This window comes from Haliotis rubra, unplaced genomic scaffold (assembly GCF_003918875.1).
Source record: "Haliotis rubra isolate DU_JTF1 unplaced genomic scaffold, ASM391887v1 Scf109, whole genome shotgun sequence".
In the NCBI taxonomy this organism is placed as follows: domain Eukaryota; kingdom Metazoa; phylum Mollusca; class Gastropoda; order Lepetellida; family Haliotidae; genus Haliotis; species Haliotis rubra.
Genome location: NW_025764992.1, coordinates 535,318 through 561,411, shown reverse-complemented (window position 1 = coordinate 561,411; position 26,094 = coordinate 535,318). Strand labels below are relative to the sequence as shown.

Sequence of the window (26,094 nt, the reverse complement as noted above, 5' to 3'; positions counted from 1 at the left end):
ATACAAAAATTCAAAATAAGCCATGGTAGCATTAGTAATAAGTGTTATCTGACTCTGGTCACTTACAGTCTGTTCAGGATAACCCTGATAATCAAGTACTACTCTGGTATAAAAACCACCAAACATGATTTGTACTTTCTCTGTATCTTGTGATATATAACAATTGCATTGAAAAAGATATACGTTTCTTGCATATATATTATATTAAAAATCATTAACATTTATCGATTGATCGCAAGTGCTATCACGATTTTTTATTTGGGTTTTAAAAAAACCTAAATTGCAACATTATCCTAATATCGCAAATGTTCTGCACAAATTGCAGATCTGTAGTACGTATGATCGATCGTATAACTGACTTGTATGTATATATGTTCTTTTTGAGGTTTCTCATAAAATCACTTATTTCAACAAGGACAGTAGTGATAATAACCGAACTGTTTAAAAATATCATATTCAAGGTATTATAGGACCCAGAAAAGACTATAATTTAAGACCAACAAACATTTGGCCTTTTTGGGGACTTTTGGTATCGGCTAACATTGACTTACGTAACTGAAATTTGAGTGATTGATTTAATTTTTTCTCTTTTCTTCTTGTTTCGATTTATATTTTGTATGTTAAATGACAGTTCTGCTAGAAGGTACACAGGAACCTCTGAAGCTACACGCTCAAAAAAAAAGCTGTGACGACCAGCAAGTTGAGAAAAACATACCGAAATCGAATTTTGTTCTGTAATAGCCGCTTGTTCGGTAATACTCAAAAAGCCGTGAATGGTGATTTAGTAAATATATCAAAACTGTCAAGATTTATGATGTAAGTAATTTTCAGTAAATTTTCCCTCCCTACAATGAGCGGATGATGTCATATAGAAAAGCGAATTTCAAACAGAATTCAAAACTGCGAAGTGATGTATATACTTGGATATGGTTTCGGCATCAACGTGAGGGTTGAAGAGGGGGGACATAAATTGTACGATAATGATTTATGAAGAAAGTAAGTAGCAAACTTAGAATACCGGCACATTCACCGATGGCTAGCTATATGTAGTGCATATACGTTTCTTTTTTGCGGAAAGAAGATACTGTTGGAAGGCGACCGACTCAGGTTGAATCGTGGTAACAATTTTCGTACAATTTATACCTTTTTTCCAAACAGCAATGTCATTACAGTGTGGAACTGACTGGTACACAAAGCCAGCTGACAGTCAGGCAACAACACGGTTAAAATGGCAGCCTGCGCATCGAGACACAAGAACCCGCAACATGTGAAATGTGTCAGAGTATAATGACGCCTTTTGTTTATACGTTGGGCACCAATGACGTCATTTGCAAGGGACATAAGCAGTGGTGTGTTTATTGAGGACACAGAACTCTCGGTAAATGTACAAATTATTAATAGATATAATGCAAAAAGTAAATTAGTTACTTATGATATCTGTACTGCTTTGGCTATGAGACTGCTTGACAAACACGTTTTATGCAGAATAAGTACAGGACAAAAAGGTTAATTTTCGTGTAAACGTGCCCTTTAAGTGTCTCGCGACCTCGGGTATTTAACGCCTTATATCCTTCCTCACAGGCGTTCGACGAATGTATGTCACGAAATGTCAATACCGCATACATTCCGAAGGATTGTCAGACTTGGCTGTGTGCTTATTAGCATAGCCAGATAATGTATATTGATCCTATGCCTCAAGTTGTTGATACAGCCTTAGTCAACCCTGTAGGTACCGGGCACAATATATTCTGAAGGGGATTGTTTTTGAAAAGGGTAATACGTTCCTAACCATAAAAATAAGGAAAAAATGTTTGTCCTCATGTGTAACACCAATAGATTGACATTTTATTTTAGCGGACTCCCTGGATCTTCTAACTGTTATATCCCCCCTCCCCCATCTCTCTTGCACAAGGGGCGGTGTATTCCATCTTGTTGATTTAATATTATTTACCTTGTATTCTTTGTGCTGCAGGTTATCATTTACAATTATTATGCAACCTACATCATGCTTCTAACAGCGATCCATATGCACTCATTTACCTCAGCCTGTACGCTGCCTAAACAAGTTATTTGTGGTATGAATAACACCCCGTTGACATAGTGTTTTGTTGAAAACATGAAGGCCAGATAGACATCCCCAGATCATTTTCTTCATGAATATTACTCTTTAGCGAAGATCCGGTTACGGAGAGAATAAACACGCATAAGCAAACACAGCAGCTGTTAGAAAGTTTTATAAACACTACACGAAAAAACTAGATTTGGTGAATGTCAATACGGTTGGTATATTAACAGAAATGCAATATATGCACGTGTTATTGATGCATTGTGAACCAGAGAACATATTTCACATATTGATTGATTACAAATGCCAACGCCAGAAAAAATACAACCACCAGTCATTTTTATTTGCAGAAAAATATTAATATTGTACGTGAATAAGCAATGGATAGGTTATAGATATGTCAAAATGACAACTGAAAATCAATGATGACGTCGCCAGGTTCTACACAGAGGAATAGATGTCATATAGAAACGTGTCTATTTCAAACTGATTGGGTTGGTGGGGTAGCCTAGTGGTTAAAGCGTTCACTTGTCACGCCAAAGACCTGGGATCGATTCCCCACATGAGTGCAATGTGTGAAGCCCATTCCTGGTGTCCCCCGCCGAGATATTGCAGGAATATTGCTAAAAGCGGCGTAAAACTAAACTCACTCACTCACAAAATGGTGGAATATACCATAAAATTGAGTAAATAATAGCGTTGGTTCGTTTGGTGATTGTGAGTAATTATCAACACAGACGAAGAGCATATATACAATGGATAATCGAGGGCAATCTGTATATATGTTGTACCGCTGTGTCATCTATTTGCAATTTTTGTATATTTCTGTTTTTATGCGTTTACCGGTATTGTAGTGATGTGTAATGTTTTTGCTTCTGTGTATATTTCTATTCTGCTGGCTTGCATTGTAGTGGTGAGTTATTTCGTTGCATCTGTGGTATGCTTTTGTATTGTAGTGGTGAGTTATTCCATTGCATCTGTGGTATTTCTACTGTGGTATGCTTGCTGGCATTGTAGTGGTGAGTTATTACATTGTATCTGTGGTATGCTGGCTTGTATTGTAGTGGTGAGTTATTCCATTGTATCTGTGGTATGCTGGCTTGTATTGTAGTGAATTTTTCGTTGCATCTGTATGTATTTCTATCTGTGGTATGCTGGCTTGTATTGTAGTGGTGAGTTATTCCATTGTATCTGTGGTATGCTGGCTTGTATTGTAGTGGTGAGTTATTTCGTTGCATCTGTATGTATTTCTACTGTGGTATGCTGGCTTGTATTTGTAGTGGTGAGTTATTCCATTGTATCTGTGGTATGCTGGCTTGTATTGTAGTGGTGAGTTATTCCATTGTATGTATTTCTGTGGTATGCTGGCTTGTATTGTTGTGGTGAGTTATTCCATTGTATCTGTGGTATGCTGGCTTACATATTGTAGTGGTGGTAAGTTATTTCGTTGCATCTGTATGTATTTCTACTGTGGTATGCTTGCTGGCATTGTAGTGGTGAGTTATTCCATTGTATCTGTGGTAATGGCTTGTATTGTAGTGGTGAGTTGTATTCCATTTGTATCTTGTGTGTATGTCTGGTATTTTCCCTATTGTAGTGTGTAATGTCTACTGTATTTGTATTTAACTTGTGTGTATGTCTACTGTATTTGTATTTAACTTGTGTGTACGTCTACTGTATTTATTTAACTTGTATTCCAATCTTGTGTGTGTGTACTTTGTAACTTGTCTACTGTATTTGTATTTAACTTGCGTGTATGTCTACTGCTATTATTTGTATTTAACTTGTGTGTACGTCTACTGTATTTGTCTTTAACTTGCGTGTATGTCTACTGTATTTGTATTTAACTTGTGTGTACGTCTACTGTATTTGTATTTAACTTGTGTGTATGTCTACTGTATTTGTATTTAACTTGTGTGTACGTCTACTGTATTTGTCTTTAACTTGCGTGTATGTCTACTGTATTTGTATTTAACTTGTGTGTACGTCTACTGTATTTGTATTTAACTTGCGTGTATGTCTACTGTATTTGTTTTTAACTTGTGTGTACGTCTACTGTATTTGTATGAACATCTATTGTACTCACGTGCACCTCTATTCTGCTGATGTATTCTTCCAATGCAATACGTGTGTACTGCAGCTGGTATGTACGTATGTTGTGTGATTTATTATGTAGTGTACTTGAGTGTGCTTCTAATCTATCGATGTGTATTTCTAATATAATGTACGATGGTTGTGTTGAAGGTTGAGGTAGTTCTTTTATACTGTAGTAATTTTACCGTACTCGACTGTACTTCTATTGTACCAGTGTAAATCTTTTTCCATTGTGAACTTCTGCTGTATTTGTGTGCACTTTCGTTGTATTTGTGTTATCTGCCATTCTACTGGTGTATGCGTCGTTTGTACTGGTTGATTATATTATGCTAGTGTCTCCCTATTTTGCTAGTGAATGAGTGAGTTAATATGGCTTTATGTCGCTTTTAGCAATATTCCAGCAATATTACGGCGGAGCAAACCAGAAATGGGCTTCACACATTGTACCCATGTGGGGAATCGAACCCGGGTTTTCGGCTTGACGAGCGAACGCTTTAAAAACTAGGCTACTCCACCACCCCACCAAATTTCGTGGTTAGGATCGTACGAGCGACTGCTTTTGGCATAGATTTCATATGAATATTGACAGGGTTTTGTCGCTTGTATTTATCTGTCAGTTTAAAAATAGGATGAGCCCAAGTTATTGCAAAAAATACACGCAAAGGCAAATCAATGTTCACCTGAAAAACAGCACAGCAGCATATGGTACATCCACGTACGTCAAATTTTGAAAGGTTCTCCACATGTCTACCCAAAAACGTTTTGAAAGTTTAAACCTAAATAAAGAGTATGCTAGAATGTTCATCAAAGTTTGTGTCATTTTTATGAAGAAGTAATAACTTCAGTAAGATTTTACATTGTAAAAGATTGCTGAAGATCCCGGTTTGGATTGTTAATTTATCCGAGAGTAAAGCTTGCAATTGTGGAAGATGCTAACCATTTCTTTTTAAAATGTCCAAAATTTGTCAGCTGCTGGTTTGATCTGGAGCAAGACTTTGAACTATCAAAAGTTCACTTAGACAGCGGTACCCATGTCATCTCAAGAAACAAGGGAGTACTTGTAGTGGTTCGATGGATTTATTTGGACAAATGGAAGTCCAGATCTGCCCTCGTCTCAGGAACGCAGGCTGGAATGAGTGATCGATGTACAGTGATAAGCCCCTATGTGATCTTGTGCAGAGAATGTGCTCACTGGCAGAAAGGAGAAATAGGCTGACTCACCAGCAAAAGTTTGAAGCAGTCACTCCACATGACCAAAACAATCATGTGGCCTTACCTATGAGTTAGTAGATTTGTGCAAGTGCTGAAGTTAACACAAGTATTTAAGGAAAGTAAAGTTTAAATATCTTGGCTTAGGTTATTAAATACTTAGGTTTAGGTTATTAATTTACTTCATATAAGTTTACTATGATGATTAAAATCTAACAATATACTATTTACAAATGTACTGCTACATTGATACCGTTCTTTACGGCAACCCTGTTCTGCCAACCCTGCTCTGCCAAATACTATGGATGAAAATATCTTAAGACATGTGCATAAATACATTGTACGAAGTAAGCGCTTCGATTAATGAATAATATGTCTTAATATCATTATGCCCATTCATTATGTCCATTCATTATTGTTCATGTTTCTGATGGGAGTGGGCGGTAATAAGTTACATAGCTTGTGCCCAATCCCTTTCAAAATTGAATAAAATATACTCCCCCCAAAAAGAAACGCATATAGGAATTTTAACTGTATTTTTATGTTTATTTTGAAACATCTTGTAGGCTTTATGATTTAATGAAGTATAGCGAAATTGCACACTGGGAATGCAGACTTATCCGTCTTTGGCACCAACTCGAGGAAAGTCAGTTTGAGTGTCACATGGAGACGTGTGGTGGCGCTGAAGTCAATACCTCGTGTGACCACCGTGGGCATCCAGAACTGCACGGCATCGCCTCGGCATCGAACGAATAAGTCTCAGAATCTCGTGTTGCCCAATCGCAGCCCAATCTGCCTGTAGTGCCTGTGCGAGTTGCTGAAGTGTCTGGGGCTGAGGGTTACGGCGTCGCACCCGTCTGTCCAGGACATCCCACAGATGTTCGATCGGGTTTAAGTCCGGTGAGGGCCAGGGCCAGGGGAGCACATTGATGTTGTGGTTGTGGAGGAAGTCTCTAGTGTGACGTGCTGTGTGGGGCCTGGCATTGTCCTGTTGAAACAACTCCCTCTGGCGATCAATGATTGGAAGGAGGTGTGGGCGTAGGATTTCGTCACAGTACCGTTGAGCTGTCAGCTTGCCCTGGATCATCACCAAATCAGTTCTCCTACGGCAGGTGATCGCTCCCCACATCATAACACTGGCCCGGCCGAATCTGTCCACCTGGGGAACGCAAGCGTCAGCGAAACGTTCACGTCGACGTCTGTACACCCGCATTCTTACATCGCGACGTTCCAATAGAAATCATTCATCATTGAACCAGATTCTACGCCAATTCGGTAGGTTCCAGGCCTGAACGTTGGTGCACCATTGAACTCGATGTCGACGATGTTGTTGTCGAAGCACAGGGCCAAAATAAGGTCTTCTGGCACGTAAACCAGCCTCTCTCAACCTGTTCCTGACGGTCTGTGCAGAAAGCCTCCTCAATCCGGGTATTTGTCGAGCGGTACTGGTCGCCGTAGCTGTTCGATGACGCAGGTGATGTACCCGGATGTAGCGATCTTGCGCCGCAGTGATCGCTCGAGGTCGCCCACTACGAGGGGCATCTGCAACCACATTCTGCCGGCGATATCTCTCCCAGAGCCGTGAAATGGTGCTTTGGTGAACATTCATGCGTCGGGCAACTGCACGTTGAGACTGGCCAGCTTCAAGCAAACCAATGGCGATATGACGGTTGGCTTCACTTAGACGTGGCATTTTGCGTTCGTCAACAATATTCCAAATACAGTGAATAATCGACAGACAGCGATCAACCTTTTATACCCATCATTGAGACTATCTGATACCCAACTTCCACGTGCATTGCATGTGAATTGTGTATTCTGTAACACTACACGCCGAAATTGAACATCATGCTGTTAAATACGGGTATTTTACGGATGGTGCGTTTTGTTGTGATGTTTCAAAACATAAACACCATAGGACTCAAACAGAGCAAAACCTTTTGTAAAATGAATCAGGTTTTAATTCATTGCTACATGAAATTGCTATTTTCATGATGCGTTTCATTTTTGGGAGAGTATATGTTCAACTCAGTTTGGATTGGCCTACGTCAACCCATGCCTGTCTTTAAAGGCAACTTTCGGGATCGGATTGTCGGATCCGCTGACATAGTTGATTAATATCAGTTAGAAGTTACGTCTAAAATCTATTAATGTAGATAGTGACCAGGCATGAAAACTATGCACTGTGTAAGTGTTCAGTCTCGGCGAGGTGAAATGGGATTGCACGCCGTGTTCCCGATTTTACACCTTTGCAGCAACGTTCACGCATGTTTACTTTCTTGTCCGGACTGACCCCGAGCTTATTTTATCCCCTAGAGCCGCGCGCCAGACAGAGAAACAACAAGTACAATAATGTGATGTCATAACGCTGTTTCCTTCCATCTCTGGTCCCTTTAAGAAGAAAAACAATATTATTAAATGTTTTGCTTTACCAACTACGTGTAACGGTCATTTCACGAACAAGATCCTTATCTCAAATTATTCAAATAGAAAGCAATTAAATTGAACATAAAGGACCACGAAAAATCAATGGAGAGAGACGCACTTGAATGCATTCCCGAGCTATTTCAAATGCAAACAAATCAATATTTCCGTGCAGTGGTAATTATTGCTCCGTCTCAAGGTACGTATATACTTATGTGGGAAGGATAAGGATTACTTGAAGCCCTGTATTTGCTGGGCTTCTTTTATAACCTTAGAAAGTAGGTTACGACTACTGTGTTGATGATACTTATTCCAATTACAACTATTCCCGTGTATGCACTGTTGAAGAGGCAATACATACAATGGACGTCCCCACCTCGGCGAATTTAATCGCCGGGCCTTCCGGCTACTGACACTTCACATCTTTCATAGTCTACATTTACTTGTGTTGATGAGAGTAGTAGTTGTCATTACCTATATAATAATACTGTTGGCAACTGGATGGATGATCTTAGGTATTAGTTTTAGTTTAGTCATAGTTTTTGTTGCACGGAGCATAGTAACCGTTCCAACTCCTTTTATTTTTAAGCACCGTATATTTGAACAGGTAATTTTATAAGATCGCTGATATCATTGTCATCAAAATGTTTAATATGTAAATGATCTCTTGATTCTAATGAATGACAAAGCTGCGTTGTAATGTACGTGGTTTCGATATGAACTCTTATAGATATTGTTATAAGGTTAAAATGGCATTTTTTATACAAGGAAAGTATCACAAATGTCTTTTTTAAACCTTATAACAATATTACAAAAAATCAGATACATCTTGTTCTTATTATAAAGCACAGTTAGAAGACGAACTCCATGTCATTCTGGTATATGCCCAGCTTTTAACGATTTGCGTTTTAATTATTTCCAGCCTATTATTATTACCACCCAAATATGTATAAACTGATCTGCTTGTTCACCAAGGTTGATAACGATAAGCTAATTAACTTTTGTATTTTCATGGATAAGGTGTTAAACTAAGAAATAATGTACATGTAAATGTAATATGCTACATTCAAATGCATTTTTGTTAGTGGCGCAGTATGTATGTTCGCTCATATATTACACATGTTGTACTGTTTGCCTCACTGCCATTTATACGGTGAATGAATGAATGAATGAATGAATGAATGAATGAATGAATGAATGAATGAATGAATGAATGAATGAAATGAATGAATGAATGAAATAATAAACTCTTTTGATTCTATTTCTGAAAAGCACTTCTTTTAGACTTTCATCAACTATGATTGCAAAAGAAAAGGGTGGATACAAAGATATGCGTGATGCATGTTACTGTACAAAAATACGTTGCTGGCTCTAATATTGAGAACTTTGTGCAAATAATTTCCATTAAAATTTGAATTTAGGAACAATTATAACAGAACCTATCATTTGTCCCCGGGTATTTTTCCTCGGGTGTTCATGTTTCAAAATGTAAACATGGGCATCGTGTATATAAAAACAACCAAATTCAATGTAATCAGATTACTCTGTGTATTCTATATTAGTGGAAATCTGTACACAACGGTGATTGACCGTATAGTGTAAAGTTGAAGGAAACAGGGCAAATACTTCGAGTTATCTGAGGTTCGACAAAACCGGAAAAGGATGACTAAATAAGGAAGACCATGTTATTACTTCGAGAAAACCGTAACTACTACCAAAAAAAGTTGGACACAACTGTGTTTGATTGAAGCTATTTTCTTCCACTTGGATCTAGGATACTATGATTTTTCTGGTGTTTGGTATGTGTACTAATACGGTGTCAAATATTAAAACGGAATTATGTTAACGTTCATAGATGAGCGTTGGGTTGTCATTACGTACATGCATTTGACCTGCTTGAATGTCGTACATGTTGCTTGGGTAGAGGGCGTCATAAATTCTCATAAATGTCAATCTACTGTCGATATTAACGATTTACAACGTAAACATGGGTGGGATAAGTGTTTACATTGTAACATAGATGAGCAGCATGGAATGATCTCATTGGTTCTCTCGGGATAATATGTAGGCGTGGCACGGTAAGAGCACCGTGTTTGATTTATCCTTATCATAGTTAGACACGTAACGCATAGCTGCCAGACACACAATCCTTGTGAGAACATTGTCGAGTATGTTGTTCTAGGTGGCTCGGATAGCGCACCAACTGGTTGTGGTCACGACGGTGTCCTACTTTACTACTGAGTACAGGACGGGTAATCTGAATAAACTGACTGGAAGAGGCCATCATGACCCGCTCGCTGTGTCTCCTTTCACTCTACGTCGTCTCCCTGTCTGTGGTCGTCGGCTTCAACCTCACCATCCTCCACACCAACGACATCCACGCAAGATTCGAGCAGACCAACAAGTACAGCGGTCAGTGTGGGGTGGACGATGTGGCAGAAGGGAAATGTTTTGGGGGGACAGCGCGACTGGTGACCAAGGTCCGTGAACAGCGTTCCCTCCATCCCAACACCATCCTCCTGTCTGCAGGGGACGAGTTCTCGGGGACGTTGTGGTTCTACAAGTACCGCGGGGTTGTTGTGGCCAGATTCATGAACCTGTTGCAGTATGACGTCATGGTGAGTAAATAAACCTTGTGTATTGTGACGTCATAATGAGGATAGGAACATGTTGCATTGTGACAGCGTTATGACACTATTATGACGTCGCAGTGATCTCATTATCATCTTGCAGTATGATATCCTGGTTAGTTCTAAGAACTCTCGCACTGTGACGTCAAGGTTATTAGGGTATCCCATGTCTACATACCAGTGACTATATTGAATGCCACTCAGTCAAGGTTTCCATACGCAAGTTAACTTATACATGTATATTTAATGTCGGTTGGCTATTATAAACGATGATTGGTAACTATTGTTGTCAATAGAGCAGGGCTCTTGTATAAATCACGACAACCCGCTGCATACAAATACAATAATTCGCTGAATACAATGCTAACAACCAGCTACATACAAGACAATGCTGAATGCAAGGATGACACCAATTACTTATAATGGCGGGAATATGCTCCGTCAAATGACTGAATTTGTTTTTTTAAATTCAATGACGGGAATATGCTGGATAAAAGTACAATAACCCGTTACATTCAATGGCAGTAATAAGCATAATACCACGACGATGACATGTCAGGTGCAGTGAAAGGAAATTGCCAAATCAGGGACAGAAATGTGCAACATACAATGCCCGAAATTTGATGCATACAATTAAGGAACGTATCTGACACAATTGTCGAAAGTGAGATACAAACAATGACGGGAGCGTGCAGCAAACTATGCCGAACTGTGATGCGTAAATGAAGGGAACGTGCAAGAGATAATTGCCGAACTGTGATACATACATGAAAGGAACGTGCAGCAAACAATTGCCTGATACACCGGCGGTATTCCGCTGTTTACTTTACGGGATAATGCATGCAATAACAGGACACAAGAGACACCTTGACAGAAATATTACGCCTCCGGCTAAGACATTTGTCTTGACTTTGAAATCTGAACTCTTCATCCATTGGCTGACGCCGTCGGCTAAAGGAAAACCTACAGATTGTGAAAGCCCCTATCTATCTATCTATCTAGTAACAGTAAATTTGATTCATGACCAGCTCGTGTTATTGGAGGTTACGGAAAGGGGAGAGTGGTACGAACGAGGAAGTGGTTATTAAGGCGAAAAACCGGCTGTTTTGAAAGCTGATGTCTGCAAGGGCAGTCTATTAAACGCCTAATTATACTAGGATACTATACGTTGTCAGCATTACTTTCCCCTCCCAGTTTTAGCGATTTAATTCGTATGAGAATGTTGATATAAGATGAAAATAGAAAAATTAGTTTTAGTTTGTCATCCACATTTGTCCCTTCATTGTTATCATGTAATTTCGTGATTGTGTCTCCCTCATGGGCGGTGACAGTAACTGGCTGAATGTCTGTCAACACTGACAGAGCCGTGTGTCAAACTTGCTACCTGCGTGCACGGCCTTGGGTAGTCTGTCTCACAGTCCTGAACCACATTATTTTCCGTAATGCCCAGCCCTCCCTGCAATGCTAAAGCCCTAAATGAAGCAAGTCTAGATTATCCCAGGTTCAGAATCTTCCACCTCACTGGGGCTCCTTTTCAATTTAAATGGGCTTATTTGTTACTATCAAAATTAAATATATTCAGGGACTAAGCGTTAGTCTAAGCCTTGGGTCAAGCTGACTTTACTGATCAGGGTCAGTGCAGTGTGTGAGTTTGCCATCAAATATGCTGTCAAATGATGCCCGAGGCACCATGCGAAATGTCTACATTTTACTCAAACAAGAATCAAAAGTGGGCAGCCCTTTGATATCACTGAACGATGTCATAAAAGAACTCTACAGACAATAAGTGTTTTAAGGAAAACATCTTTTTTAATATTGTCTCCCCTCATAAGGATGAACTATCCACGGATGAACGTGAAACCGTTTCAGGGAACGTGCCAACGCATACCCCTAGGATCAAACTGATGACTTCGACAAACGTGTCATTAAAGACGTTATTCCTCGATGACACAGATCAAATGAAATTATTTCATTCAGAAAATTAAGGAAAATACTTAAAGAAGAACATGATATTAATATGTCTAGGTACACTATCGGTGAAGTTAACTCTTGTTGAAGTTGGGTTACAAATACAACCGCCTAAGTTACAAGTCTGTCCCTTTGTGAACTTTGGGATATTATTTCTATGAGAACCAGGTATCTCAGGGCTGTCCAAGGAAAGGGGGAAAACGTTTATGAAACAGGCTGGTTGGATAAAACGTGGGTTAGTTAATGCTAAGTACACATCATTTTATCTACGACAGCACCCAGATCATTATCAAAGTCGTAAGATACCCACTGTTAAATTACATTTGTGACCTCATTCCATTGTCTGCTCGCTCAATTGTTTTTCAGGATCGGAGCGATGTGTATCAGTTTCAAATGTAAGACTTTGATAGTTCTTACTCTTTGCATTACATTTGGCTTTTGAATACTTTGAATATGATTTAAGTAGGGCCTCGGCTCCATTATTTTCAGGAGTGGGGAGTTACTTGGACATTACCCTCTACGAAATGGGTACTTATCCGTGCTGCACGCGGGATCACATCAGTATCATTCGGAGCTAATGTCATGGGATACTTCAAAGAACAGCTGATCCCAATATTGTCTTATAAATCTGTCTTTGTTATGGATAATGTCCCATACCATTGTTTCCAGAGGGAAATGCCAGCATCTGCATCAAGGAAAGGGGACATGGTTGCATGCCTTTGTGATTACAGTATATCAAATTAAAGCTACCAAATGACATTTAGTTAAAACAACACACGGCATTTACCGGTCAGGCATAATGAACTTACTATATCTATGATTATTAATCACCAGTTTGAAATACATATTTTAGAAACAAAACGATGAAATAACCACCCGTAGCTATATATTTAATGTCATTGCAACCCATTAAATATTTAATATATAACTGCAACTGAAACATAGCCAACATTTATAAAGGTCCAATCGTGTTTATTATTCCAATCTCTTTAAAGAATGGGTCAGTCACCAGCAGATGACCTCCTTGAAAGGCCTTATCAATGCAGACGGTGACATTCCGGAACAGGCTAACGCATGACTGTTTCAGATGCCTGAACATGTGCTCTGTAAAGTAGACATCTTCATTTTAAACTAAAGTATCAGCTGTGTAGCAGAGGTTGCTCTTGAATTCCCTTGACTATGGTGGCTGCTTAGGGCCATCGCTTTCTCGCCTTAAAATTCGGAGGCGAGAAAGCGAGAAAGCGATATCACGAGACGAGAAAGCGATAACACGAGACGAGAAAGCGATAGCACGAGAAAGCGAGAAAGCGAGAAAGCGAGAAAGCGAGAAAGCGAGAAAACGATAGAGCGAGAAAGCGATATACCAAGGCGAGAAAGCGATAGAGCAAGAAAGCGAGAAAGCGATAGAGCGAGAAAGCGATAGAACGAGAGAGCGAGAGAGCGAGAAAGCGATAGAGCGAGAAAGCGATAGAGCGAGAAAGCGATATTTCACATAATTCTGCCCTGTCTGCACATGACGTCTAACCTGCGTATGATTTAATCCAACAGCAGGCTTTATTGCCATTTGGTTTAATCGTATAGAAACAAAATGAACATGCTTTCGAATTCTGTGGCATTTTTGTAATTAATCCTTTGACTTGTCCAAACAATAATCCAACAATAACACCAGAAACCGAGTGTGTTTTCGTTGAAATAAATGAGCGCTCTCAAAAAGTCTGTGAAAAGGATAACAATCATTTAATTTATTGTTACATCACTAACTAGGTCTGGATTAATTCCTGGCTTGCATGTCTTTATTGTCATTTCCCTTGTTAAATGCTACCATTGTTATCTCATTATTCATGCCGGGATTAACAATCCCTGGCTTCCATTTGTCCATCCACCATACCAATTTAGCGCTAATTAAGTACTGGCTTCCCTTGTTATCTTATTACTGTTTGTTTATCACTGTACGTCTTTAGCTTTCTGTTTCCTAGTTTCTAGTCTCTTCATTCACTCGATGGAGGATAAGAATATACTCCGTTGCATCGTGTTATACAAATACAGATATTACGCCCATAACTTCTCTTAAATACCTTTAGGTATTTTATGAGTCCTGTTTTATGAGCTCTGTTTAACACTGGGCTAAGCTACACATTTGCCTACTCCCCATGTTACCCGTGAAGATCCGGGTTAGATTGGTCTTCAGAAACACATGCTTGTCGTAAAAGGTGACTAACGGGATCGGGTGATAAGGCTCGCTGACTTGGTTGACAATGTCATCGTAACCCAACTCCGTAGCGTTTTTTGCTCATAATGATTATCACTGTATTGTCTGGTCCATACTCGAATATTTACAGATCGCCGCCATATAGCTGTAATATTGCCTAGTGCGGTGTTAAACAACAGACCAACCAAACCAACTCCCAGTCGGGCTGTATTGTATCAGTGATGGAATTTTATACACCATGTGCCTTTCATCTGGTCGTTTTATGTGTGCATATTTCACACATATATATATCTACTATTATGTGGAAAAGGTATTGTTCTAAATGTATGTGCCATAATCTCTCATACTTCTACAAGAATGGCTTGTGTACATACGTATATGTCTGTCTGTCCCCGAACTCCCAACTATCGACTTGAGACAGTGCCACAATTCATCGACCGACGTGGTAGGTGTGTTTAACCAAAACGTAATAAAATTATTGCTTGGGGAATAAAGCACTATATCATAAACACCTGTATATTGAAAATAATTTAGTTTAGATGGGGAGTTGAGAAATTGGACGTAAGAAGGTGGGAAGTTGATTGCGTATAAGTTCAACTAAGTAAGTGGTGTAAAGTATATTGTGACTTATTGTGCAGAACAGTTAAACTGTTGCTGATAAGCTAATAAGGAGTCTACTAAATAGATGAATTGGGGTTAAATGTTAAAAAGTAGGGCTGGGGAGCCAGGGTACGGTGTTTATGTTTTGGTTGTGAAACGTGTGGTGTGTGGCCTTGACATTGTGAGTTAGTCTGGATAATCGAGTTTACACTGTAATGTGTGGCTGGATAGGGATGTTTTAAAGGGTTTATTCTCTATATATTCTGATATTTTATTTTCAGACCCAGTCTGGTAGTTATTGAGTCATTTGGTTTCTTCTAGTAACTAATAGGTAGTAGGTACTAGTCTTTGCACCTGTGGCTTTTTTAATATATTGTAAGGAGTTTAGTTGGGGATAGAGAAGGACCGGAGCGACTCACTCCAGTGTGTACAAGATAAATGTTTTGTAGATGTGTAGGAGGGTTTATTTGTCTGCATCCCAGTGAATGCCACCTATTGCTCTCATTCGATTTGAATCGTTTTGACATGAGTTGACCAGGTTATAAACAAGATGATACAGGTAGATAGTTCCATATATTGAACGAGTTTCAAGTCCTCCTCTGGAAACGAAAATGTTACGAAAGATTAACTGGATACACTAATCAGCTTTTCAAAACCTATGCGACCACGTCCAGCTGTAGCCTTTACTTTACTTTATTCTCAATGGACCACCAATAGTGGTATAAGAGTACATATCACACACATCAATTATTACATACAGTCAAAATGGCGGCGGAGTGTAACAATATATTGTAGAAAATCAGTTCTTGGTATAACATGTCTATTATCTCACTTTTGTTAGAAGAAATCTTGGGGGAAAAGATGGGTTTTGATAGATATTGTGATGGCAGAACGGGTTTGAAATTGGCGGACCAAAATGTCGCTTACATTATAATAAAGAAGTTGTATATCCATATAACTTTCCCAGTTGTTCAGCACAGTAACTTCTAAATGCCACCCAAAGAAGTTCACTATATATGGCTAGACTAACGTTTAACTGCGTACTATTTTCAGCTTTGATTAGACGAACGTTTGACTGCATCCTTTTATTTGCTTAGATTACACCATCGACTGTGGAATGGTTCTGTTACTACATTGATGTACCAAGGTGCTTTACTGTCACGTGCGTCTCCTCTATCTTTGGGTAGGAGCGATTTAGGTTCATGTAGGTGAAGATCTTCAGTTAATACATTTCATCGTCTTTATTAATTCAAAGAAACTACAGCTGTATTTGGATCAACCTGAAATACAATAAAGTGACATAAACATAAATGGTTAAGTTCCCATGCCTCATTTCTAATTCCTTCACCTATAACCAAACAGCGAGAACTGATAATTATTATAGAATTGTCTACATACGGCTCATTTATAGTGTCACATACTTCAAAACTCTCTGAATGTGATGTATATGTAATAAACTGAGCTGCAAAGAAACGCAAGTTTCAATTTGTTTGAAATGTAAGTGTAACTCACCATTCCATTAAGTAGGAATTGAACTGATGGCGTACAATATGGCGTCACAAAACCATCAACAATGAACCTAAAACATGAATATTGCTCTTAGGCGACATATATTTCAATTCACACACTCACGTCAGTGATTTTATTTTAGGATGATGGTTTGGATGTGGTTGATTGTCTTAGTGGTGGCCACTCGTGGTGGAAATCACCATGAAAAGATACTCGTCACAATGCCTTATTTGTCATAGATCCCTCCCTTTCATCTGGCACTTCCGACACATTTGTCACACAACATCATAATTCAAAGAAAACCATAGAAAAGAACCAGTCAGACTACAAAATTCGTAAACTTTTGGAAGTAGTACACATCAAGAACATAGGATCCGCCCTCAACAGAGATGAAGGATAGTACATTCCCAATGCCTACCATCACTTGATAAAGTAATCAATAATATTTCTTGTGTACATTATCTGTTTCAATTCAACTATGTACATCAACCCCATCCATTGTATATCACCCTTCTGGCTTCCAATCAATTTACCCAATCTCTTCTACAAGCGTTGTACATCAACCTCATATATTGTATAAACAGCTCATTCCCTATCTACTGTAATAACTACTCCTGTATATATTCTCTCAATTTCTTACTCATGTATCACTTGCTTGACAACGACATTAGAATCTATGTCGAAACGTCGCCTCCACAGAATAAAAGAAGTTGTATATCCATAATAATTGTCATTATTCTTCATCAACTCAACTTCTAAAATGCCAATCAAAGAAATAATTCAATTGGTTGGTGTGATTAAGTTGGTTAAGACAAATCGAATCCAGTCATGTCATAAACTATGTAATTCCCTTAGTGACATCACAAAATGAACGTTTCCGTTATTTCACGATATGACTATTGCATACGTGCAAATTGCATGCCAAAGGAAAGTTTACATCTGTATTAGATATTCTCTAAACGTCTAAACATACAACGCCATTCATGGGCAAGAACATTACTGAAAACCATTTCATACTATCCAGAAATTACGAATGGCGACTGACCTCCGGTTTGTAGTCGATGCTGCAGACAGCACTGAATTGTGGGTAATATCGCTTTCTCGCTTTCTCGCTCTATCGCTTTCTCGCGCAATGATATCGCTTTCTCGTCTCCTGCTATCGCTTTCTCGTCTCGCGTTATCGCTTTCTCGCTTTCTCGCCTCCGAATTTTAAGGCGAGAAAGCGATGGCCCTAATTAGCCACCATACTTGACACCAAGATAGCTTTCACTGATATTAACGAGGTTTAGTGTTTCTTTGGTATGTTTGTTTAAGCACTGGTAATTCTGACACTCTCTCAGTTAGTTAGTTTGGTTTAAACATATTTTATTCACAATGTGAAAAGGATCGGGGACAAGTTCTTACAACTTATGAAACCCCTCTCCAAAGATATTTACAATAACTAATTACATCACAAACAATTATTAGAAACAGAGACAGAGAAAGATTACCAGTTCAGGGGAAATGTTATAATACAAAGGGTGTATAGTAATAAGGCTACTGGAACAGTTAGGTCACTGAGTTCACTGATCTGTTCAGCAAGATTTGTATACTTTACTCGACCCCATGATTAGCTGGTCGTTAATCGTTCACATGAAGACGTGCACTGAATATGATGCATTGTCTATCAATACTGTAGCCATTTGATGCTTGGCTCACATACTGGAAATATTCTGAGTCAATTTGCATTACCATGTCAGATTGATAACCTGACATTGCATGACGTGACCCACATACACCTAGTCAACAACTCACTGAACCAACTCACCCACTGATCCAAATCATCCTCTCATCTAGCTCATCCACTGATCCAACTCACCCTCTCATCTACTCATCCAACTCACCCTATCATTGAACTCACCCTCTCATCTAGCTCATCCACTGATCCAACTCACCCTCTCATCTACTCATCCAACTCACCCTATCATTGAACTCACCCTCTCGTCTAGCTCTCATCCCACTGATCCAACTCACCGGGGTCTTCTCGTTTATCCACCACCTATTGTTCTAGGTGGACAAGTCACTGAAGCGGAATAATCCTCAAGACAATAGATGTCCCTGAAATTTTGTTCCCTGTGAAATAAGATCCCCTTGAATGTAGTAGTAAAAAGTAAGTCTTTCTACATTTTTTTTTTTATTTCAACAATACATACAATATCAAAATTAACAATACATTCAATATCTATGACAATCCTCAATAGCCTGTTAAATGGGATACTGCATCCCAATATGCATATACATCCATATGGCCAGCCAAGAATTGCTGTTTGATGTTACATAATCTGTTTGTTAAATTGACATATTTAACTTTCTTGCGAGGAGGTTTGGCACCTCCTCTTAATTACATACATGATGCCTCTACGTAAGATTGTTCTTTTTCAAAATTCAATAATCTTGAAGATATTGGGATGGTTTTCTAAACAGGAAAGCTTCCTGTGCCAGCCCTCAACATGATTAGTAGTGCGGGGGCCTTCGGTGGCGAAGTGGTTCCACATGGTCCTGCCATGGTCACCCTCCACCCAGTACGATGTCATATAGTCTGTAAACTGTTCCACCCCAGGAGGTGCATCTTCCAGGGCCTGCCACCACACATCACTCACACAGTCCACTGGTACCAGGGGCAAAGCAATCGCTCGTCTTACAAGACGACCTATGTCAGGTTGTCCTTATATTCAGTTACCATTCCAAGCTTCTGAACTTTTCTCCAAACACTCTGGCTAAAGTGAAAGTAGCAACCCTTTAATATGGCATTTTGAAAAGTCATCTTGATGGCGTTTTGAGCAACTGACTCAAAATCAGTGAACACACTCACTGGATCAATACAATGTTCTTAGAGGCCGCTACATTCTTCACATTTTCAAAGAAACGTTCATATGTCGACTGCTTTTTATCTGGGAGCAGACCATACACCAAAGGGCACATCTTATTTTGCACAAATGCATGAATGGTGTAAAGCTGGGTGAACACACCAGGGCACTTGTCAAATGTTCCGTCACAGTAGTACACATCTGCTTCGGAGAGAAGTCGCAGGTTCTCGTCAGTCGCGAAGGTCAGGATCTTGTCATGGTCGCCGTGAGAAAACAGCAGGAAGTTGTCATTGGCATGCGTCTTAGTATATGCATCAGGGAAGATCTATTGCTGATCTAGTTGCTGGCAGATGGGGGATGTCTTTGGCTCGGGAGCGGTATAGAGCAGGACGTACACTGTCAAAGATGGGCACTTCTGCAATGATGTCAGGATTCATCACTCTCAGACCTAGAACAGAGAAACACAATGTTAAATTCAAAGAAAACTGTTGTAGTATTTTAGTATTTAATAGTAATTAAAAGTTGCCAAGTATTTATGTTAATATTTACCTGATAACTCCTCCTGATAAAGAGATGGAATTGGTTTGGAATCTTTTCGGACAAGGTCCTTAAGATTGGCCAAGAAAGAATCTACAGCGATTCTATTCTCCACAGATGCATGGTTATGCTGGTCTCTGTAGGACGTGAGAATATTATCTTTGGTGTTAACCGTGGCATGGCAGTTCTTCTGGGCGCAGTTCAATGGACAGATGTTCCTCGTCTTCTTTTAACTACAAACTTGTAATTTTGGAACACTAAGTACTGACCACCTCTACCATTAGGAATAAACTGGACATTAACCTGTTGGTTAGCCATCGTGACTGACCTTAAAGAACCTCATGTACCATTTTATAATCGTGTAATAGTGAAAAGTGTTCACTGAATTAAAAAACACAAATAGCATAATCGACACAATTTAATTAAAGTTCACGAACACTGTTCACTGTAACAGGGCAAATCAGCTAATTAGTGTCACCCACCAGGACCAAATTTCAGAGTGAGCAGTGTAATCACTAACCCGTGTCAACTAATCCCATCTAATCCTTGTCAAAACTAAAGGGTGGTGGATAAGTGAGAATGAACCTGACCATCTTTAAGTGCTTGATTGAGTTTAGTTTTACGCCGCTTTTTGCAATATTCCTGCAATATCACGACTGGGGACACCAGAAATGGGTTTCACACATCACACACACGAAGAGGTCGGAAGCCAAGTGACAAATGAGTTATGAGGCTCTAAGCAACAATACTTTACAGATCCATAGGGAATCTCAGTTAGAAGTAGAGTCGATTGGACGATTCCAGCTATACTGACGCACTAAAGAAAGGACACACTTGCAACATGTACACAGCGTTTGTTACTTGTTTTCACAATCAAAGCACTTTTCAAAATGATTACTATGTTGTTGGGAAAATCATTTCTGTTGTTGGCCAGTTTATGTGATGGGCATGTGTTTAAGTCACTACCAAATAATCATGATACCATGTGTTCCTCAAAAACGTGAGCGTATCCTGATCAACTCAATCCGTCACAAGCACATGTGAATTCTTAAAAGTTCACAATCACATGCAAGCCCTTAATGGATCTTCTTCTAACATAGGGTTGGCATACAATACCCAGAGAATATAATTATCAATCATTATTGTTGATTATCAATCATTAAAATGTCTGCCTATTTCAGTCATGTTGAACTTGCTTCTGTATTGGCATTCCAAGTCAAACCTGTCATGAACTGCCTTTGTAGGCGAACACCCCTCCAATGAGAAACCGGTAGGAGAGTATCCCCACGTGGTGACCCAGTCGGGAGGGGCCAAGGTGCTGGTGGTGCAGGACTACGCCTACGGGAAGTATCTTGGAGATCTACAAGTCACCTTTGACCCGGATGGTGTCATCACGTCATGGGGAGGTAACCCAATCCTACTGGACAACAACACAGCACAAGGTTTGTACATTGTTTCCATACACAGTTAAGCTGTCGTACGCTTAGGTGGTTAACGTATTCTTGTGGCCGTTTTTCAACAAATCATACACGCACTCCACTTTACAACTTTACGTATGTCGGAAGAGACCAACGTATGTTCGTCTTTTAGATGAAGCGACGCTGGAGCTGATGCAGCCATACAAAGATGGCGTGGCCAACGAGTCAGGCACGGTAGTAGCTAGAAGCCAAGTTCTGCTGGAAGGGGATCGGACCTTTTGTCGAGTCGAAGAGTGTAATTTGGGTAAGTTAAAACATATATAGAGAATCTCACCCGAGTGTCTTTTGATAAAAAATATATCTTCACGAGTTGATTATGTTACAAATATCCGAGGCTTGCCGAGGATACTTTTACTTATATCAACGAGTGTTGATATATTTGATTTCAGAAGACACGAGAGTGAGATTCTATTTATCATAAAATATCACTCTTCATTAGTTTTCAGTGATAAATGTACATCACTGAACACGGTACTGCCATTAGACTTGCAGTGCAGCGATGTCATAGCATTGTGACGTCATTATGTTCATGACGTCATAGCATTATCATGGGCATTGTACAAAATCTACTGTCAAAACGATATCCCCTAGGAGATATCGTTTGATCTCACACAAGCAATATCTCCTGTGGAACACAGTTTTGGATGATAAATGAATTCAAGTAATGACTCCCGTTGTAACTGTTTTTCATCAAAGATGTTCAACAGAGGATCAATGAACCAAGACGGTTGAGGTACATGTATCAGTCTAGGAAACAATTCCATCTGCAAACTTCCTCTCTCCTCATCCACACCAATGTTCCCAAACCAGCCCTTGATTCCTGTCCTTTGATGTAGTGATGGATCGACTTCTCTTAACTGGTATGTTTCTGTATCTCTCCTTGTTTCCTAGGTAACCTGATAGCTGATGGCATGGTGCACCAGAACCTGAAGCACAGCGACTCCATGGAATGGAACCACGTGGCCATCGCCTTCATGAACGGGGGCGGCATCCGGGCGTCGATACAGAGAGGTAACTCGGACTAACACAGTTCTTCTATAACGAGATAACGACACGGATAGGTAATGTCACAGCTACATAATATTTTATAATAATTTCGTGCTTTCAAGTTTACACAGATTCCCGAACGTTGGTTGGTTGAGAGAGCGGTCATGTGATCTAAATTTCAAGGTTCATTACTCTTGAACCCCTCTAATCGTTCATACTTGTGTAAACACCGTTCATACATGTGTGTGATTGTTTTTCGCTTCGGTTTCTGCCCCAAGGACCCCAATAAATTTCACAATAATTGGTGATACCAAGATTTTCGCGAACGAACCTGTTTCATTAGTCACCCCCAAGTTTGGCAATTTGTTTCATACTACCAAATGGATTGCCGAACATTGTTCCTTTCACTTCAGGAGTTTAATGTCTCGCAGTTAAACATTTTGCGGGTTCATCCGGCGGTTTTCTGCCCCTGAGGTTTGTGTGTTTGCACTGAAAAATGAAGGTCGAGGTCGTAAACTCGCTCGTTCGCTCGTTCACACGAGTTTGAACACCGCTTTGACATCGTTCATTTTCAGTGCAAACAATTTCACCCACGAGGGCGAACATATCGGGGTTCATATTTTTCATACAATGCCCTAGGGCAAAATATCACTTTGTCATGGTGACGTGACGTCATGAACAATGCTATGACGTCACATTTCTTCTATGACGTTGCATTCTACATGCGGCGACGGCGGGTAGCCAGCCAATGTTTAAAAGTAGATTTGGGTTTATTTATTATTTTCCTCAATTTGACGACTTCGGTAATAAACATAATATTATATTCGTGCCCATATCATACTATGTTTACGACACGAGTGCCTAAATGTTGGTATTTCCCAAGCGAGAGCGAGGGATATACCGATATTTAGGCACGAGTAATCATTTCCTACAATGGCTTGTTCCTTGCCATTCAGCTTCACAGAGTACCCTGAATACAAAGGACCCTGTATTCCGTCCTCGAAGTGTATTGTTTTCGTCTCTCCTCTCTTTGGCCAATTGAAACCAGAATTTCTAAGGTTTCCTTTGGCAAGGACAGAGTTGGAAAAATAAAGGTATCGTTCTGTTGATGGTATTTCAAGGTGACGTCACCATCGGCGACATCCTGACCGTCCTGCCGTTCCGGAACACCGTGGACATCGTGGAGCTACTCGGGAGACATGTCCGGGAGACGCTGGAGTTCGCGGCGTCCAAGTGGACGGAGACAGGCAACCTATTCGGGGGGTTCATCCAGGTGTCAGGCACGTGTTTCCTCATGAAGACCATGTTATTGGCTGCTGCCTGATATTTCTTTTGTATGTGTGTTAGACACTATCTAGGTATTCGTCCTGAAGGATTATATGGCCAAGGCAGTAGAGACGTGTTTAGGCATCGAAACAAATAGTCATGAAGCTGCCATTCAACTGTTTTAGATATTACCAAGCTGCCAAGAAACATACTTTTTAACGCTACAAAACTGTATGTTCTGTTATCTTTCATATAATAAAAGGGCGGTGAGGTAGCCAGCTACATAGTGATTAAAGCGTTCGCTTGTCACGCCGACGATTTCTGGCGTAAAACTAAACTCACTCACTCATACAAGAAAAGCCAAATCGTGACAGTCATTGTTCTCCCAATTTGGACACTCAAATCAACACATTGTTGGCACAGAATAAAAAAAACTGTCCTTATAGGTTAAGACGACCCCTGAAGGCAACCGATAATCTCTCCTTAGAGACCATAATAGGACACTATAAGCTATAGGTCTCTGTAAACAATGGATACGTCATGCGTTTTTCTCTGCTCTGCGTCTTACCAGGTATGACAATCGTGTACGACATGGCGATGCCTGTGGGTCAAAGGGTAATAGAGGTCAAGGTCAGATGCACTAACTGTTCCGTGCCCCAATACGTGGATCTGAATGACTCCGAGATATACAAGATCATCATGCCATCTTTCATTGCTAATGGTGGGGACGGATATGACGTCATCAACAAAAACAAGATCAAACATCATCTGCTTGGTGAGTGTGTCAGGGGGCACAGGGTCATGTGTCAACTTAGTACGCGTAGGAACTTGTTATCGTTGTAGCTTGCAAAAGGACAGGCAGACTTGACACAAAACGTCAAGGAAACAGTGGCGCTTCGATGGCTTTATACAATGCAGAAGATCATCCATAGATAATGATCCTCCTTCCTTTCCAATCGCCGTTCCGTCAGTGCTTCATGTCATTATTTCTTGATAGAAGAGCCGGTGGGGTAACCTAGAGGTGGAAGCGTCCGCTCACCACGCCGAAAACCCGGGTTCGATTCCCCACATGGGTACAATGTGTGAAGCCCATTTCTTGTGTCGTGATATTGCTGGAATATTGCCAAAAGCGGCGTAAAACTAACCTTACTCACGCACTCTTGTCAGAGGGAGTATAACCAACCAACAGAAGTTGGTGATTTTATGAGCGCATTTGATAACTATCTGCTGATTGCATGATTAAAGAGCTTTAAATAAAATATGTGTGAAAACTCTTACAGGGGATGTCGACGGCGATGTATTTATCGAGTACGCCAAGAGCTTCTCACCACTCACCGCAGGCCTGGATGGCCGCATAACACTGAGGAAGGAGCCCACGTGTCCTTGTAGCGAGATCAATGACGTCACCCGTCCATCACCACAGCTCCTTACATCGACAGTTGCAGTCATGATGATTGCCCTGCTTATATAAACGACATTCATGGTAGTGGAAGTTATATTGATATTACAGGCACGACTGGGCTGATCTGTCGTTCGTATGTCATATAATTTCTGTTCCTCATGAGTGTGTTGTGACTAGGTGTGACGATCTCAGGATTTGACTTTACAGTGTGCTGAGACAAGCTGTGACAATCTTGAGGTTTGACATGATAGTGTGCGTGTATGTGCGTGTCAGTCTGTCTTTCTGTGTGTGTGTGTGTGTGTGTGTGTACGTGCGTGTGGTGACTCGGCGAGACTACATTGAGATGTCACGTGGCAGGGTGGGACAGGCTTGCCCTTTCCCTAAGAGGTATCAGCGATCCATGCATTATATATTTCACCAGTGAATATTTTTCAGTGAATAATCAAAATAATTTTTTGTCGTTGATGATATGTCGATATTGTGTCGAGAGTGTGACCTCGTGATTTGACTTTGTGTTTTGAAATGGATGTGGATATTGTAGTGTTAGAATAGCTACAACGTCGACTGTATAGAGGGGACTGAATGTGTGATCACCAGACTTTACTGCTTGTAACAATCTTGGAATGTGACCAGACAGAGTGGTCGGAAATTTTGATCATCTCTAGATTTAATTGGATAGGGAAATGTAAATGTCCGGACTGTTTCGAGTGGAGCGCGGTGGGGGGCGGGGCGGGGCGGGCTGGGCAGGGTGGGTTGCATTGCATTGCGTTGCATTGCATTGCATTGCATTGCATTGCATTGCGTTGCATTGCATTGCATTGCATTGCAGTGCAGTGCAGTGCAGTGCAGTGCAGTGCAGTGCAGTGCAGT

At 40.2% G+C, this 26,094-nt stretch overlaps 1 protein-coding gene across 1 annotated transcript; it reads left to right on the top strand.

Moving 5' to 3' along the window:
- The first annotated feature begins 9,916 nt into the window (after nt 1–9,916).
- Nucleotides 9,917–25,725, top strand: LOC124283048 (snake venom 5'-nucleotidase-like). The gene is made up of 7 exons (XM_046719068.1): nt 9,917–10,410; nt 21,323–21,533; nt 21,682–21,813; nt 22,461–22,580; nt 23,678–23,836; nt 24,394–24,597; nt 25,103–25,725. Exons 1-7 carry the CDS (start codon nt 10,078–10,080, stop codon nt 25,291–25,293), a joined length of 1,350 nt encoding a protein of 449 aa, XP_046575024.1. The 5' UTR covers nt 9,917–10,077; the 3' UTR covers nt 25,294–25,725.
- Nucleotides 25,726–26,094: the final 369 nt, after the last annotated feature.